The following is an 18,137-nucleotide window of genomic DNA, read 5'->3' on the forward strand; positions in this document are numbered from 1 at the left end:
TTTCTGGTAAAAACAAAGATATTTATAGGTGGATAAATTCTTTGGGCGATTTTTATGACAATAAACAGTTTAAAACACATTTGACCTCATTAACATTGTATTCTATTTCTTCTTCTTTGTTTTCAGATGAGGCAGTTGCACCGCCAATCACCACTACAGCTACAACAAAAGCAGGTTAGGTTTTATCTGTATAACATTCTTTCATAAAATTAACCTTAAAAGTTTTAGAAGAAAAGGATGTGGAGGGGTTCCAAATAGAAACTTATCGCAAATAAGTACTCACATCATATTCTATGCAGTATCTTAAGAAAAACTATAACATTCTATGCATCTAAAAACAACATCATATTTTCTGCAGCATCTACAAATAACATCATATTCTATGCAGCATCTACAAAACAGAGACATTAAAAACTAAAATGTTTAACATGGAAATCATAAAGTTTGTATTAGCTGTATATATACAAAGTTCAAATAAAAACAAACGCTGAATTCATTGGGTTTGAATTGGGATAATATATCTCTTCTTTTAGTCCCAGATTGAAGACGTAAAGGCATATTTCGAAAAAGGATATATAAATTCATGCCAGTGTCGAAAACATCCCATTAAATTTAAATTCCACTTCATTTTTTTTGTCGTTTGTGTTCAGCTTACTATCGTTTCGTATCAGTTGTCAAGTCAATTTATAGGTATAGTAGACATTTTTTTTCAATTTGTTGCTATAACACTTTCAAATTTAAGCTTTCACACAATGTCTTAACCATATATTTTCTAAATTATCATGACAATATAAAAATAAGAAGATGTGGTATGATTGCCAAAGAGACAACTATTTACCAAAGTTCAAATGAAGTTGATGTAAGCAATTATAGTATGAAACATTTCAAATGAGAAAACAAAGGGCCTAATTCATAACAAAACAATTTACGAAGAAGCAATATGACAGACATGAACCAACGACAACCACTGAACTACGGGCTCCTGACTTGTGACAGGTACATAAAGAATGTTGCTGGGTTAAACATGTTTGTGAGCGACCTTTCTAGTGTAACATAGATGTTGTTGTCAGGAGGGTCATATCATAGATAGTTTTAAAAATAATTCAAAGCAGTTAGAAACCTAACCTATAAACAATAAAATTTCTAATTACAGTACTAGAATTAGTGTGTCTGTTGTACCTTTTTTTTATGGGAGTGAAGGGTAACATTCGTTTTTGTCCACAAAAAACATTTCCACTTAGTTTGTTTCTGAACTCAAAGCAATAAACAGCTTGGAATATCTTATACACATTTATCTCTTACTGAAGACCTTACATGTATATTGACCTCAAGATGTTTTGAGTTTTTTTGTTGTTGTGACTGGTTCCTGTCTCATTGGTGTATACCCAACTTCTCCTTTTTTTCACGTTAACACGTTTAGAACCTGTTTGACTACAAATCAGGCAGTTGTGATGTTAACATGAAATTAAGATATCTTTTCATTAGTTAATGTTAACATGAATTTTAGATTTATTTTCATTAGTTGTGATGCATGAACTTATAGGGGCCGTCTTAAACTTGCAGGGAGGTGAGAGTTTTTGCTCCGATTTCAAGGCGTCACTGTGACTTCGGGATAGAGCACAGTAATAAAAGCTCTGTTCCTTTGCTTTTTGTGTTTTTTTGCTGTGCATGTACTGATTTTGTTTTATGGATGGATATTCCATATCCTTTCTTTTCTATTCTTTTAGATATCTTTTTATCAGTTGTGATGTTAATATAAACTTTAGATATCTTTTCTTGAATAAGCATATCAGTTTTAAAGACATTTGGGAACATAATGCAAACTTTGTAATCGTTGGTTATTTGTGTTTGTAGAAACATAGGTAATATCTTTACCCAGGAGATGACAAACTTGAAGAAGGTCATGATTTTGCTGGATCATCATTGCCGAAATTGTAACCTATTTTATTAGCCCAGTAGTTAGCACTTCTGTGTTGACATGAATTATCATTGATATGGTCATAATTATAAATTAACTGTTTACAAAACTTTAAATTTTTGAAATACTAAGGATTTTATACCTCAGGAATAGATTACCTTAACTATATTTGGCAAAACTTTTCGGAATTTTTGGTCCTCAATGCTCTTCAACTTCGTACTTTATTTGGCCTTTTTAACTTTTTTTTTTATTTGAGCGTCACTGATGAGTCTTTTGTAGACGAAACGCGCGTCTGGCGCAATTACAAAATTTCAATCCTGGTATCTATTATGAGTTTATTTACAACCACTGGGTCGATGCCACTGCTAGTGGAGTTTTTTTCCCCGAGGGTATCAACAGCCCAGTAGTCAGCACTTCTGTGCTGACATGAATTATCATTGATATGGTCATAATTATATATTAACTGTTTACAAAACTTTAAATTTTTTGAAATACTTAGGCTTTTCTACCTCAGGAATAGTTTACCTAAGATGTATTTGGCAAAATTTTTAGGAATTTTTGGTCCTCAATGCTCTTCAACTTCGTACTTTATTTGGCCTTTTTACTTTTATTGATTCGAGCGTCACTGATACGTCTTTTGAAGACGAAACGCGCGTCTGGCGCAATTACAAAATTTCAATCCTGGTATCTATGATGAGTTTATTTACTACCAGTACATATCAGTTTGACGACTATTTTGAGACCCTGTCCCCTAGGTCATGGTCAATTGAATAAATGAGCAATTTTTAGTGTTAAGTGTTCTGCTTAGGTTAGTTTGATATGATCTACTTGTGGTAGATCAATGATATTTTGTATGAAGTTGCATTAATTACTATCAGTACATATGAGTTTGGTGACTATTTCGAGGCCCTGCCCACTAAGTCTTGGACCAGCCACTTTCAATTAATAAGCAATGTTTGATGTTAAGTTTTCTGCTTAACTCAGTTTTACCTGAAATATTGTGATAGATCAATGATGTTTTCTATAAAGTTACATAACTACCAGTACATATCAGTTTGACGACTATTTTGAGGCCCTGCCCCCTAAGTCATGGCCCAGTGTCTTTGAATTAATTAGCAATTTTCATTGTTAAGTTTTCTGCTTAAGTTAGTTTGATAGGATTTACTTGTGATAGATCAATGATGTTTTGTATAAAGTTGCATTACTATCAGTACATATCAGTTTGACGTCTATTTTGATGCCCTGCCCCTAGGACATGGTCCAGTGACTTTGAATTAATTAGCAATTTTCAATGTTAAGTTTTCTGCCCAAGTTACATTGATAGGAACTGCTTACAATAGACAACAATATTTTCTATAAAGTTACGTTGCTGTCAGTACATATCAGTTTGTCGACCATTTTCATGCCCTGACAACTAGATCATGCTCCATCGACTGAACTAATAAGCAATGTTGCTGTCTTTCAGATGGTCTTTTTTCTGAATATTATGCCTACAGGCGAGACATATCTCTGTGTAAACAGTTTATTGTCATGTTCTACAAGAAATGTTACATTGCATATATTCTACCTCATGTGCAGCAGTAAAATTTTGTTTGTTTGAATTAAATCGCTAACATAGTTGTCTAAAAAATGAGATAGAAATTCTTCAAAATAAAGCTTATCTCATGAATGAATATTTTGGAGATATATTTCTTATTTTAAGTCTGCTGAATGTTATAAGAATATAACAAAAAAGGGCCTACTGTTGATTCATCATTATTCATGGGTTAGCAATTTTCCGGGTTTTTGGGATAAAGGTATACCTCGAATTTAAATGTACAATGAAGTACAAATTTTCTATAGGCTTTGGCAAAACCATGAAAACAAATATCCACGAAAATACACATTTCTCTCAATCCACGAAAACTTGTACCCACGAAATAAATGAATCCACAGAAATCTAGGATTTTGGGGAGGAAAGTGACTTCTAGGACAGAGAGGAGAGAAGTGGTTTCAATTACTCTTTGGGTTGTATTGTGTTGTATGTGTTATTCTATGATATATTTCAATACTTGTCGACATTTTGGGAAAACCTTATGTAATGATCAGTTGTCAAAGACACGGTGTCAGTTGTAACTCAAGGTTGTCATAATTGTCAGCCTAGACAACTGACAATCATGTAGTTAACGAGGTAACAGTTAACTATTTTTTCATAAAAGCTGTTTGATTGTATCACAAACGAACACATTGGTTGAGGGAAAACAAGTCACCAATTGACTTCTCTGACAGCTTTTCCTTACTTTTTTTATTTGGAATTCGAAATTGTGATTTTTTTCCGCAAATTTAAATGTACAACGAAGTACACATTTTCCATAGTTTGGTATGCAGACTTTGGCAGAACCATGAAATCACATATACACGATAATGGGTACCCACGAAAATAAATGAATTTACAGTATATGAAACAGTACAGCATTGCATGTTTGTCAAGTATAAATAACACTGAATATGTTTCACGTTTTGTGTACCAATCTCTGAAACATCATAATTGCATTGAGTGAAAAAAAGTCTTTCTTCTCATAGGTCTAAAGTGTAGAATGAATCTGATAGGAGCCAATTATAGAGGAAATATTAGTCAAACCAAATCAGGTCGTCTATGTCAGGCTTGGTCATCTCAAACCCCTCAAAAACATAGATTTAGTGAGACACTGTCTGACCAGAAGAACTATTGTCGTAATCCAGATAATGAGCCGTATGGTCCATGGTGCTATACAACTGATGTAAACAAAAGATGGGAGTATTGTGATACACCATATTGTGGTATGTAGCACTTGGAATTTTTATTTCACTTTACAAAAATTCATACCATTAACAAAATCAGACATTGATAATAAATAATTAGTATCGGACTTTGTTCAAGAAAAAATTGTACAGGCTTATAAACAAAATTTCAGATGCAATGATATCAACATGAGCTTGACAAATGTAGGTTCGATATACCGGAATATGGCCATTATCATTTCAAACTAGTATTTAATGGGTTTTATTAAACTGATTCACAGTTCAAGCAATGTAAAAATAAAAAGAAAATATGTCTTATTTTACACACAAAAAATTAACATAATTTGCTTGAATATTTTACCGGTAGTTTGTCAAAACCCTGTGAGTTCTTTGTTTACATTGCCTACACTTGGGTTTTTTTACACCAAATTTACTGTTTTTGGCCAATTTGGTGTTTGAGAGGAAATAATAACAAAATTGTTTTATTTCACTTCTTGCATGTTTATTCATGAAATTGAAACACTTTGCATTTTGAAAAATGAGGACTTGATATTGGGGTCCACATAAGGCCCACACAGCCCCTACTCCTTTAAAATAGATAAAAGAATAAAAGAAGCCGATATTACGTTTCTGGTAAAAACAAAGATATTTATAGGTGGATAAATTCTTTGGGCGATTTTTATGACAATAAACAGTTTAAAACACATTTGACCTCATTAACATTGTATTCTATTTCTTCTTCTTTGTTTTCAGATGAGGCAGTTACACCGCCAATCACCACTACAGCTACAACAAAAGCAGGTTAGGTTTTATCTGTATAACATTCTTTCATAAAATTAACCTTAAAAGTTTTAGAAGAAAAGGATGTGGAGGGGTTCCAAATAGAAACTTATCGCAAATAAGTACTCACATCATATTCTATGCAGTATCTTAAGAAAAACTATAACATTCTATGCATCTAAAAACAACATCATATTTTCTGCAGCATCTACAAATAACATCATATTCTATGCAGCATCTACAAAACAGAGACATTAAAAACTAAAATGTTTAACATGGAAATCATAAAGTTTGTATTAGCTGTATATATACAAAGTTCAAATAAAAACAAACGCTGAATTCATTGGGTTTGAATTGGGATAATATATCTCTTCTTTTAGTCCCAGATTGAAGACGTAAAGGCATATTTCGAAAAAGGATATATAAATTCATGCCAGTGTCGAAAACATCCCATTAAATTTAAATTCCACTTCATTTCTTTTGTCGTTTGTGTACAGCTTACTATCGTTTCGTATCAGTTGTCAAGTCAATTTATAGGTATAGTAGACATTTTTTTTCAATTTGTTGCTATAACACTTTCAAATTTAAGATTTCACACAATGTCTTAACCATATATTTTCTAAATTATCATGACAATATAAAAATAAGAAGATGTGGTATGATTGCCAAAGAGACAACTATTTACCAAAGTTCAAATGAAGTTGATGTAAGCAATTATAGTATGAAACATTTCAAATGAGAAAACAAAGGGCCTAATTCATAACAAAACAATTTACGAAGAAGCAATATGACAGACATGAACCAACGACAACCACTGAACTACGGGCTCCTGACTTGTGACAGGTACATAAAGAATGTTGCTGGGTTAAACATGTTTGTGAGCGACCTTTCTAGTGTAACATAGATGTTGTTGTCAGGAGGGTCATATCATAGATAGTTTTAAAAATAATTCAAAGCAGTTAAAAACCTAACCTATAAACAATAAAATTTCTAATTACAGTACTAGAATTAGTGTGTCTGTTGTACCTTTTTTTTATGGGAGTGAAGGGTAACATTCGTTTTTGTCCACAAAAAACATTTCCACTTAGTTTGTTTCTGAACTCAAAGCAATAAACAGCTTGGAATATCTTATACACATTTATCTCTTACTGAAGACCTTACATGTATATTGACCTCAAGATGTTTTGAGTTTTTTTGTTGTTGTGACTGGTTCCTGTCTCATTGGTGTATACCCAACTTCTCCTTTTTTTCAAGTTAACACGTTTAGAACCTGTTTGACTACAAATCAGGCAGTTGTGATGTTAACATGAAATTAAGATATCTTTTCATTAGTTAATGTTAACATGAATTTTAGATTTATTTTCATTAGTTGTGATGCATGAACTTATAGGGGCCGTCTTAAACTTGCAGGGAGGTGAGAGTTTTTGCTCCGATTTCAAGGCGTCACTGTGACTTCGGGATAGAGCACAGTAATAAAAGCTCTGTTCCTTTGCTTTTTGTGTTTTTTTGCTGTGCATGTACTGATTTTGTTTTATGGATGGATACTCCATATCCTTTCTTTTCTATTCTTTTAGATATCTTTTTATCAGTTGTGATGTTAATATAAACTTTAGATATCTTTTCTTGAATAAGCATATCAGTTTTAAAGACATTTGGGAACATAATGCAAACTTTGTTATCGTTGGTTATTTGTGTTTGTAGAAACATAGGTAATATCTTTACCCAGGAGATGACAAACTTGAAGATGGTCATGATTTTGCTGGATCATCATTGCCGAAATTATAGACCTATTTTATTAATGATTTTCTTTCATTTCAGTAACTAATATTGCCATGGAAACAACTGAAGCAACAAATACATATTTGCCAGCAACTACGACACCAGCTGTAGCAAAACCAAGAGATGAAGAATTCATTAGTCAAAAAAGAGGTATTAAATCATGAATGACAGATTTCATAAACTTTTGTTTAAGCAGGTAGACCTAGGTTAGTAGGTACATAACTTTTGAATATCTTATAAATATATCCTAAGCTTCTATTAACATAAGATTTTTTCCTCCCCTTAGGATTAAGAATTTTTGCTTACATGTATCAAAGGTTTTATGTGAGACAAAATTGTTATGCATTGGCCGCCTTTGTCATTTTTCGCCGCGTTATAGCCTTTTTGTACTGATGCAGCGTAAAACAATAACCGTTCAATCAAAAACCCTTGTCATGGTCGGTTTTCTTTTCTGTTCTGTTTGAGTATGTACAAAAACCAATGAAATTTGCTTGGTGGACCATAAAACTAATACATTTGCTTATTCTTTGTGAAAGAAGAAGAAGTTTTAATTATTAGCTAATCAAATTATGATCAATCATGGAACAGGTAACAAAAGGATGAATAAAAATCAGTGTAACCAGTGTGTCTATATAATAGCTAATAAAGTCTGCATTGTTCACCTAACAAACAAGCCAACATCAGTTTCTTATGCAATAAGCACACCTTCTGACTCAAACACTTCAGCTACAATTATGGACAAAGGAAGATATCTCCATTCAAAGTATTGCCTTCAAATGCAATGCAATGTTTAGTTTTTAGTTCCCGCTTCAAAATAAAAGCACTCTTTACTTCAGTGATCACAGGCATTATGATTTTATAATTTTATTGAAGTGATAATCTATTAAGTTATTTCAGACAATAATCATCGAATGAATACGATTTCCTTCTTTATAGAAATTTATTGTAAACTTTAAGATGATTTTTTTATTCTTTTTTTATTTTTATTTTTTTTTTGTCAGTTTCAGGAGTAACCACTGGTTTAACGACAGGACAAATAATAGGAATCGTAATTGGTATATTGGGATGTTTTGTAATAGTGGCTGTCATTTTATTTATCATAAGATTCAGTAGACAGAACGAATCATACCAACCTAACACCCAGAGTTTTGTAAATGCATTGTATCTCAAAACATCAGGAGAAAATAATGAAGAAGATCAAAATGCTATGGGCTCTACTGTAAAAATATGTGGATCAGATCCTTTGTGATGTTTTTTAGATTACTACATGTATGTTCTATGTCACTCTATATCAATTAAGTTTATCGAAACTCTGGCATTGTTATTATATTTAGCTTATTTGTCTCTTGATTGAGTTTCTGTATAGAATTTTTTTTAAAGAACAAAACAAATTTCCACAGGTTAACATCAATTTTATTAATGAAACATTAAATTGTTCTCATTGTGGTTATTTAGGCTTCTTTCTGGACCATGTACATGTAAAAAGGCGTAAAAATGTCCGCCACGTGGATAGTTTTACAAATCAACAAAATTTATATGAAGTGCTTACTTATCATTCCTTGTGCTAATTAAATGCCTGATGAATAGTCATTGAAATCTTGAAAATAACAACCCACCAAAATATCCATGGTTACAGGAGATGTTCAGTTCAGTTCAATTATATTCAGTATATGGCAAACAGCAAATTAAAAAGAAAATGAACTTTAACAAAGATGTTACTTTCCCACTTTTGAGAATATGTTAACTGCTTGGATTCTGGATTTGTCCATTACTTAATCATTCATATAATTTGCTGCTTTTATTTTTTAAAAGAAAAAATCATCCTTGTTTCATACTCTATTTTTTTTTTTTTTAAACAGGGATGATTTCAGACATGCTGAAATGCTTTGTTTTCCCATTTTTGAAGGTTTAAATTTTCTGTAAAACTGAAGACCAATTTCCCTTTGTACATCTGATTGGTTGTTATCATGATCAAATATAAAGAATTATAACAAAGCAGTGTTTTGAAAATTGAAATCTGCAAAGTTTTAGCTTTTTATAAACAGGAAAAATTACCCATTTTCATTTTTGTTTTCTTAATACTTTTCCGTTATATGTCATTGTTGGTATTGACATTTGTATTAGGAATAGTTTGCAGATCACTGTTTGTATAAATAGAGTAAGTATTGTATCTCTAAGTCTGTGACACAAAGTGTCATTTAAAATATAATTTGTAATAGGAATAGTTTGAAGATCACTGTTTATATGAATAGACCAGGTATTGTTTCTTTAAGTCTGTAAGACAAAGTGTCATTTACAATACAATTTGTAATAGGAATAGTTTGAATGTCACTGTTTATATAAAAAAGACTAAGTACTGTGTCTTTAAGTCTTTAACACGAAGCATCATTGACAGTTATTGTATAAAAGTATTTTGTTTTCAGATGGTATACCACAGAGTCTTTGGGGATTCAGGATCTGTTCCTTCTGAAGAATTAAAGTCATTGCTTTTTAAGGCAACTCATTTTTATATATATTTTCATTGTTTATTTCATGTATTGGTTATTGACACAGTGTGTTTTTTAACGAAAGACTCCATATGGTTGTTAAAAGTATTTTTATATCACCACAAACAAAATTAAGATGGGCGAAAAGAATGAGCAATAACTCACATGAATATTACTTTCTACAGTACAAGTAACCCATATGAAATGGTCCGAGGACACGTTTATCGTCCTTTGATTTTCGTTGTCTACGAATATAGTCCCTTTGTGGACAGTGTATAACTTGCAAATTTTTTTCATACACTTTCCAAATTTATTTCTTTATATTTAAGGGGGGATGAAATTACATGTTAAAAAAAATTGGGTGATGAATTTTTATGTAAAGTAGTGATTTGGTCCAGTTAAAAAAGGTAAAAAATTAGTATGCCTGAAGCTGTCAAACTGAATTATAGACCCCCTTAACATAGAAAGTTCAATATTAAAATGGCCATTGTTTCTATAATATATATCCTATGGCCATGAAACTTGGCCAACTATCTTATAATTCACTAAGCTTAGGTCATGCAAAGTTTTATTAGAATTGGTCCAGTTTTTCGATCCTATTAGGTCCAAGGACACAGTTATCGTCCTTTGATTTTCGTTGTCTACGAATATAGAGTGGACAGCGTATAACTTGCAATTTTTTTTCATACACTTTCCAAATTTATTTATTTATATTTTATGCATGAAATATTAAGCAGGGGGATGGGGGATGAAATTACATGTTAAAAAAATTTGTGTGATGAATTTTTATGTAAAGTAGTGATTTGATCCAGTTAAAAAAGGTCAAAAATTAGTATGCCTGAAGCTGTCAAACTGAGTAATAGACCTCCTAAACATAGAATTGTCCATATTTTGAGTAAGAGCTGGTAGACTTTTCTATAATTTTGATATTATTTGTCCCAAAAGTAGTACACGACACTGTAAAAATCTTTTTGAGATAGAGCAGGTGCGTTTATTTAAATTCTAATTTATTGTCTAAAAGAAATGCACTATGAAATAACTGTGTTATCGGGCCAGATTACCTCTGCAATTAACATAAGTAATATATATATGATTATCTACTTTTGTATAGTATATTACACCAAGTAGGTTGTATGAGACTTCAGAAGGCAATATCAAGTGAATGATAAACATGTCAGATTCTTTATATTTTTGTCATTTTCTCCTGTTCTAATTGCTATCCTTGTGATATTATTTTTATATAAAGCAGAGTGTGCACTCTCCTTTTCATAAAACCTCTTTGATTACACTATATTTAAAGTAACAGACACAAATATCAGAGAGATAACATTTGAATAAGGTTGTATTTGCAATGTAAAACCAAGGATGTTATTTGCAATGTAAAACCAAGAAGGTTGTATTTGAAATGTAAACCAAAGGATGTTATTTGCAATGTAAAACCAAGGAGGTTGTATTTGAAATGTAAAACAAAGGATGTTATTTGCAATGTAAAACCAAGGAGGTTGTATTTGAAATGTAAAACAAAGGATGTTATTTGCAATGTAAAACCAAGGAGGTTGTATTTGAAATGAAAACCAAGGAGGTTGTATTTACAATATAAAACCAAGGAGGTTCTATTTGAATATTTGAAATGTAAAACTTATGAGGTTGTATTTGCTACTTATGCTACTTTGATATCTTGACTAGCTGAATGTTTTTTGTGTTTATATTGCTTTAAATTCTTACTCTAACGAAATAAACATAGTTTTGTTAACATTAAAATTCTAACTTTATACTATTCCATTTAATTATTATTATTCCATTGATACATCGTTTTTTTTCGAATAATTATAGTCCGTGATTTGTGAAATATTGATAAAATAGTTGTTGCCATGTAGTTGAAGGAATAAAATACAGTTATCTAGTCAATGGTTAGAAACATTTAGTAATGAAAATTAATATAATATGGTGGATATGACATTTCAATCTAAAAAGTCGTTGTCAAGAAATAAAGTGAACTTACTGAGAAGAAAACAATAAAGTAGCCACTTGATACCAATAGGTAATGACTCTTATAATGCAGACCCTCTCCCTAATCAATCTCCGTACTTACTAGGACCTGAAATAATTCATAATGATTGATCGACAATTTTTATTAGATAGGGATTCAGGCGTTAATGTAGCCATTATGGAGCATTCGAATATAACAATGGAGTTATTCAGATTAAATAGTTTATTTGGATCTAGAAATATGGTCAAATGTGGTAAAACCCGTTATGCGTTGGCGCCCCTTTGGCCGGGGGAATTTATAATTACACAGTCACAATTGGACAGGTATGAGGATGTAAAATCATATACTCCATTAAGGAATATTTCCATGCTTTCTGCACGTTAAAGAACCCTTGCAGCAACAGTCTTATGAGTCCTTGTGGCATGTAACAAGGCAAAACGTTTACCCCTTTCCAGCTACCATTTTAGCAGTGGCAACTCGAATGTTTTGCACTACAACCCACTGTATTATTTATAAATGGAGATATTTGATCATGTTGATGTACATCAATGAGACAGCCACCTAATGATATAGTATCTAATCGCAAAAGTTAAGATACTACCATTGTTTTCTCAATTATCTTTCATTGTTTGATCATAAGGGCTGATTGAAATATGTAAATACTTATTTGAAACAATAAGGACATCGCCACTGTTTTCGTATAATAAATATATAAGCACTTCGAATATATACTAAACCATTTTTGAGTATGAAGATCAACACAAACTCTGACCTTTAAAACTTTAAGTTATTTGTCGTCATTTAGTCTGGACGATTTGTTATATTCTTTAGTCACTGTATACGTTATTTAAGACTTGTATGGCTGAAATATTTGATAAATTTTCTTTTGTGTTTTATCCCTCATTGTTTTGAGAATTTTAAGTAGTGATAGACTAAGTATTGTTCCTTTAAGTCTGTAACACAAAGTGTCATTTACAATACAATTTGTAATAGGAATAGTTTGAAGATCACTGTTTATATAAAACGACTAAGTACTGTGTCTTTAAGTCTTAAACACGAAGCATCATTGACAGTTATTGTATAAAAGTATTTTGTTTTCAGATGGTATACCACAGAGTCTTTGGGGATTCAGGATCTGTTCCTTCTGAAGAATTAAAGTCATTGCTTTTTATTGTATAAGAGTAATTTGTTTTCTTGTCATACACCATAGAGTCTTTGGGGATTCAGGACATGTTCATTCTGATGAATTAAAGTCATTGCTTTTTAAGGCAACTCATTTTTATATATCTGAATTGTTTATTTCATGCATTGATCATTGGCACATTGTATTCTTAACAAAGTGAACTTTTCACTCCAATATGATTGTTAAAAGTATTTGTATACCCACACAAATAAAGTTAAGATGGGTGAAAGAATGAGCATTAACTCACATGACTATTACTTTCTTCAGTACAAGTAACTCAGTGTGAGATTACCTCTGAAATTAACAAAGGTAATAGATCTTCTTAACTTTTGTCTTTCTTTTCTTGAAATCTTCATTTGTATAATATATTACAACAAGGAGGTTGTATGAGACACCTGTGGGCCATATCAAGTGAGTGACAAACATATTTGATTCTTTATATTTTTGTCATTTTCTTCTGTTCTAATTGCACTCTCCTTCTCATACAACCTCTTTGATTACACTATATTTAAAGTATATTACACTACATTTAAAGTATATAACACTATATTTAAAGTATATTACACTATATTTAAAGTATATTATACTATATTTAAAGTATATTACACTATATTTAAAGTATATTACACTACATTTAAAGTATATTACGCTATATTTAAAGTAACAGACAAAAATATCAGAGAGATAACATTTGAATAAGGTTGTATTTGCAATGTAAAACAAAGGATTTTATTTGCAATGTAAAACCAAGGAGGTTGTATTTGAAATGTAAAACAAAGGATTTTATTTGCAATGTAAAACCAAGGAGGTTGTATTTGAAATGTAAAACAAAGGATGTTATTTGCAATGTAAAACCAAGGAGGTTGTATTTGCAATGTAAAATCAAGGATGTTATTTGCAATGTAAAACCAAGGAGGTTGTATTTGCAATGTAAAACAAAGGATTTTATTTGCAATGTAAAACCAAGGAGGTTGTATTTGAAATGTAAAACAAAGGATTTTATTTGCAATGTAAAACCAAGGAGGTTGTATTTGAAATGTAAAACAGAGGATGTTATTTGCAATGTAAAACCAAGGAGGTTGTATTTGCAATGTAAAACCAAGGAGGTTGTATTTGAAATGTAAAACCTAGGAGGTTGTATTTGAAATGTAAAACCTAGGAGGTTGTATTTGCAATGTAAAACCAAGGAGGTTGTATGAGGTAAACCTGCCTATGCTACTTTTATATCTTGACTAGCTGAATGTGTTATGTGTTTGTATTGCTTTAAATTCTTACTTAAACGAAATAAGATAGTTTTGTTAGTTGTAAAATGCTAACTTTATAATATTCCATTTATAGTCATTATTATTCTATTGATCCATCGTTTTTTTTCGAATTATTATTTTCCGAGATTTGTGAAATATTGATAAAATAGTTGTTGCCATGTAGTTGAAGGAATAAAATACATTTATCTAGTCAATGGTTAAAACATTTAGTAATGGAAATTAATATGATATGGTGGATATGACATTTCAATCTAAAAGGTCGTTGTCAAGAAAAAAGTGAACTTACTAAGAAGAAAACAATAAAGTAGCCACTTGATTCCAATTAAAAATGACCCTTATAATTTAGACCCTCTCCCTAATCAATCTCCATGCTTACTAGGATCAGTTCATTCGAAATAATTAATCGACTATTTTTCTTTAAATAGGCATTTAGGCGTTAATGTAGCCATTATGGAGCATCGGAATATAACAATTGAGTTATTCAGATTAAATAGTTCATTGGGTTCTAGAAATATGGTCACATGTGGTAAAACCCGTTATGCGTTGGCGCCCTTTTGGCCAGGGGAATTTATAATTACACAGTCACACTTGTTCAGGTATTGGGATGTAAAATCATATACCCCATTAAGGAATATTTCCATGCTTTCTGCACGTTAAAGAACCCTAGCAGCAACAGTCTTATGATTTCTTGTGGCATGTAACAAGGCAAAACTTTTACCCCTGTCTAGCTACCCTTTTTAGCAGTTGCAACTCGAATGTCCTGTATTATTATACCCCCGCTTTAAAAAAAGTGGGGGTATACTGTTTTACCTCTGTCTGTACATCCGTCCATCTGTCAGTCTATCCGCCAGTCCATCCGTCAGTCCGTCCGTCCGGCCCATGAATGGGTTTTCGTCGTATCTTTCTCAGGAACTTCATTACAAGGATTTCTGAAATTTGGTTTCAGGGTTTATATAAGTCAGCTATACCGTGTAATGCGTTTTCAGATTAATCACTCAACAACTTCCTGTTTACCGTCAAGCATTTGGGCGGGGTTATCATCAGTGAGCAGTAGCTCGCAATTTCACTTGTTTATAAATGGAGATATTCGATGTTCATCAATAAGAGAGCAACCTAATGACTTAATATCTAATCGCAAAAGTTAAGATACTTCCATTGTTATCTCAATTATTTTTCATTGTTTGATCATAAAGGCTGATTGAAATATGTGAATAATTACTTGAAACAACAGGGACATCGCCCCTGTTTTTCGTATAATAAATATATAAGCACTTCGAATATATACTAAACCATTTTTGCGTATGAAGATCAAGATCAAACATTTTCCTTCTTTCGCTAAATTTTTATGTTGTTTTTTGTGTACTGTTTGTCATTTCGCTGTTTACCATGGCATTGTCAGTTTTGTCGCCTTATGAGTTTGAATATTCCTTTGGTATATGTCGTCTTTATCTTATAAGACATCACCAAAAAAAGCTATAAATCATAGATGATAATTTCTAAGTAGGCAGTGATTCAAAACTACCACACGGTTGTCATTCGGTATATCGAGAAACATCATCGAGAAAGAACAAGTAACGTCGGTCAAGTATTGCGATGGAATCGTGAAATATAATCTGGTATAGGACCGTGAAGGAACACAAAATTATATTTTTATTAAGGTATCTTACGCTTCAATCAATTTTTGATGATCAGTATACAAGTAAGATGTTGTATGATTATCAAATATCCACAAGAGACCAAATACCGTAGATGTAAGCAACTATAGAGCACCGTAAGGTTTTCAACGATGAACAAAAACTTAAACAGTCTGGTCTGGTCACCAATGCTTTCACGAACCAAATAACTCGTCTCTGATCTTTCACGATCAATTCTTATTAAAAATTAACAAAATACTTCTTTCAAAAAATAATCTTAATCTTTTCAAGGAAAAAATCAATTTCATTCTACTGTTCTATCTATATCTGACCTGTTTCAAAATATTTCATGATTTATTGGAAGTTGACCATTATAGCTCCAAAACGTGTCTTTAATTATTCGCATAGGGTTATGTGTCGCCTTTTGTGTTTTCTCAAAACGTAATGCATTTTTTCTTACCCTTATTGCACCGTGTTATTCAGAAAGTTGAACCATTTTGACAGACATATTTCTATTTTTTTCCGCGTTTTGATAATACAACAAATATTTTCACAGATTTTGTGGTTGGATTGTATTTAATTGCTTTCATGATCCGATACCAGATCTTTCACGATCCAATCACAATGCTTGACCACCGTTACTTATTCTATCACGATTATTTTTCTAGAAATACCGAATGACAGCTGTGTACCAACCCTGTGTCGATTTCACAACAAGAAATACATCAAATGGTGTCTTTAAAAAACCCAACAAAACCCCAGATTTCTGCTCTTTAACTTGAGTAAGCTTGATATTAATTTTTACGTCCCGACAAACACGGATATACACGAAAGATGAATATATCAAATACAATAACGAATCGTGTTGTCGGCACAGATTAATTATCTTACTTTTATTTTCTCTGTTAAGTACATGTTTTCTTCTTAAGGACAACAGCTATAAGAATAACTTCACTAATTAAATGTGATATGTTATAAAAGTATATCGATGAGGATGAAAAAGGAGGCGTTCATTTGTGTGATTGTTGCAATTCTTCTTAAAGGTAAGTTCTTCTGCCGGTAAAAAATCAAATACTAAGTTGAATGACATGTTTAATTTCTTTGAGGTTAAAACTGTCATTTAAAAAAGTTATATATAGTGACAATTGTAAAAACAAAACAAAAACATTTTGTACATGTACAATATTATATATGAAAAACAATATGGAATTATTCAAAACAAATATAGAATACAGGAGGAGTTCACATTCTCCGTCAACTGAAGTACAAAAAAGTTGAAATTATCTGTTTCTCCCTCTCAATTTTACGAGAATCGAAGTTTTGAATTTTCTTTTTAAAAATGCACCGATCGACCAATGTCCTATCATTATAAACATACCAAAGTCCTTTGTATGAGTTCAAGGGTTTTCCTGATTTGTGATTTAAAACAGTCACATTTTCTGATGTATATATTTGTTATATCTGTAATGTCGTTCTGCCCATGAATTCTAAAACTGTATACTTTTTAGGTGCACATTTGATTGTCCCCTTGATATCTGTTAGCTCATTTAAACAAGCTCTTTTAAACAAGTCTTTAAATCATTTTCAGAGTTGATAGCATAATGCAGCTTCATGAGTGTACTTTAAGGTTGTGACACCATTATCATTCATAATAACGAATTATGCTTGGAGGCAAGCACAATTATTTGTATGGAAAAAAGCAGTCAGAAATATTTAATGTCAATCAGTTATATATCTTAATATCGTATTGTTGTTCTAAGTATTTTTACTCTTCACTCAGAATTATGAAGTTAGGAAAATTTGGGTTTGTCCGACCATTTGTCCGCCATTCTGTTTGTCTGTCTGTCTGTCTGTCTGTCTGTGTGTTTGTCCGTCAGTTATATAACCCTACCCAGGAACGTGTCTTTCATTGTCATAAAGTGTTGCTTATTATACAATCTGTAGAAGAGCATTTTAAAAGTGCAGTATGCTTTTTTATTTTGCATTTCGATGAATGGGTACAACTTTTTGACCGAATGGGGAAAACTTGTCTCATGAGTGCTTTTGTGTCTAAGTTATAAGGTTGATTGTTATTGGTTCATAACACGTCAAAGTGCATTCTCGTAATTGAATGGAAGAGAAAGGATACTGTGAATCAATTCATGACACAACATCACTACTCACATTTTACATTTTATAACAGTACTGTGTCATACACTATGTGGAGATGTGCAAAGGTGCAAGGCATTGCTTAAATGAGAATATGATATGAAGGCTTTCTCCATTTGGATAATTTATGCAGAGTTTACTAAAAGAAGAATTCCGACTTTTGTGGGATTGTTCAAACGAAGATATTCATATAA

The 18,137-nt window shown here is 31.7% G+C and overlaps 1 protein-coding gene across 1 annotated transcript in view; it reads left to right on the top strand.

The window, feature by feature from the left end:
* Positions 1 to 18,137, top strand: part of LOC127702026 (C-type mannose receptor 2-like) — a gene marked incomplete at its 3' end in the record, with an annotated part of 103,516 nt that overhangs the window by 11,234 nt on the left and 74,145 nt on the right. Inside the window, exon 7 of the mRNA XM_052206001.1 lies at positions 5,432 to 5,479. Within this exon, the coding sequence (XP_052061961.1) occupies positions 5,432 to 5,479 (48 nt within the window). The remainder of the gene's footprint in view (positions 1 to 5,431; positions 5,480 to 18,137) is intronic.

The sequence above is a fragment of the Mytilus californianus genome, unplaced genomic scaffold (assembly GCF_021869535.1).
Source record: "Mytilus californianus isolate M0D057914Y unplaced genomic scaffold, xbMytCali1.0.p SCAF_5, whole genome shotgun sequence".
NCBI lineage: Eukaryota > Metazoa > Mollusca > Bivalvia > Mytilida > Mytilidae > Mytilus > Mytilus californianus.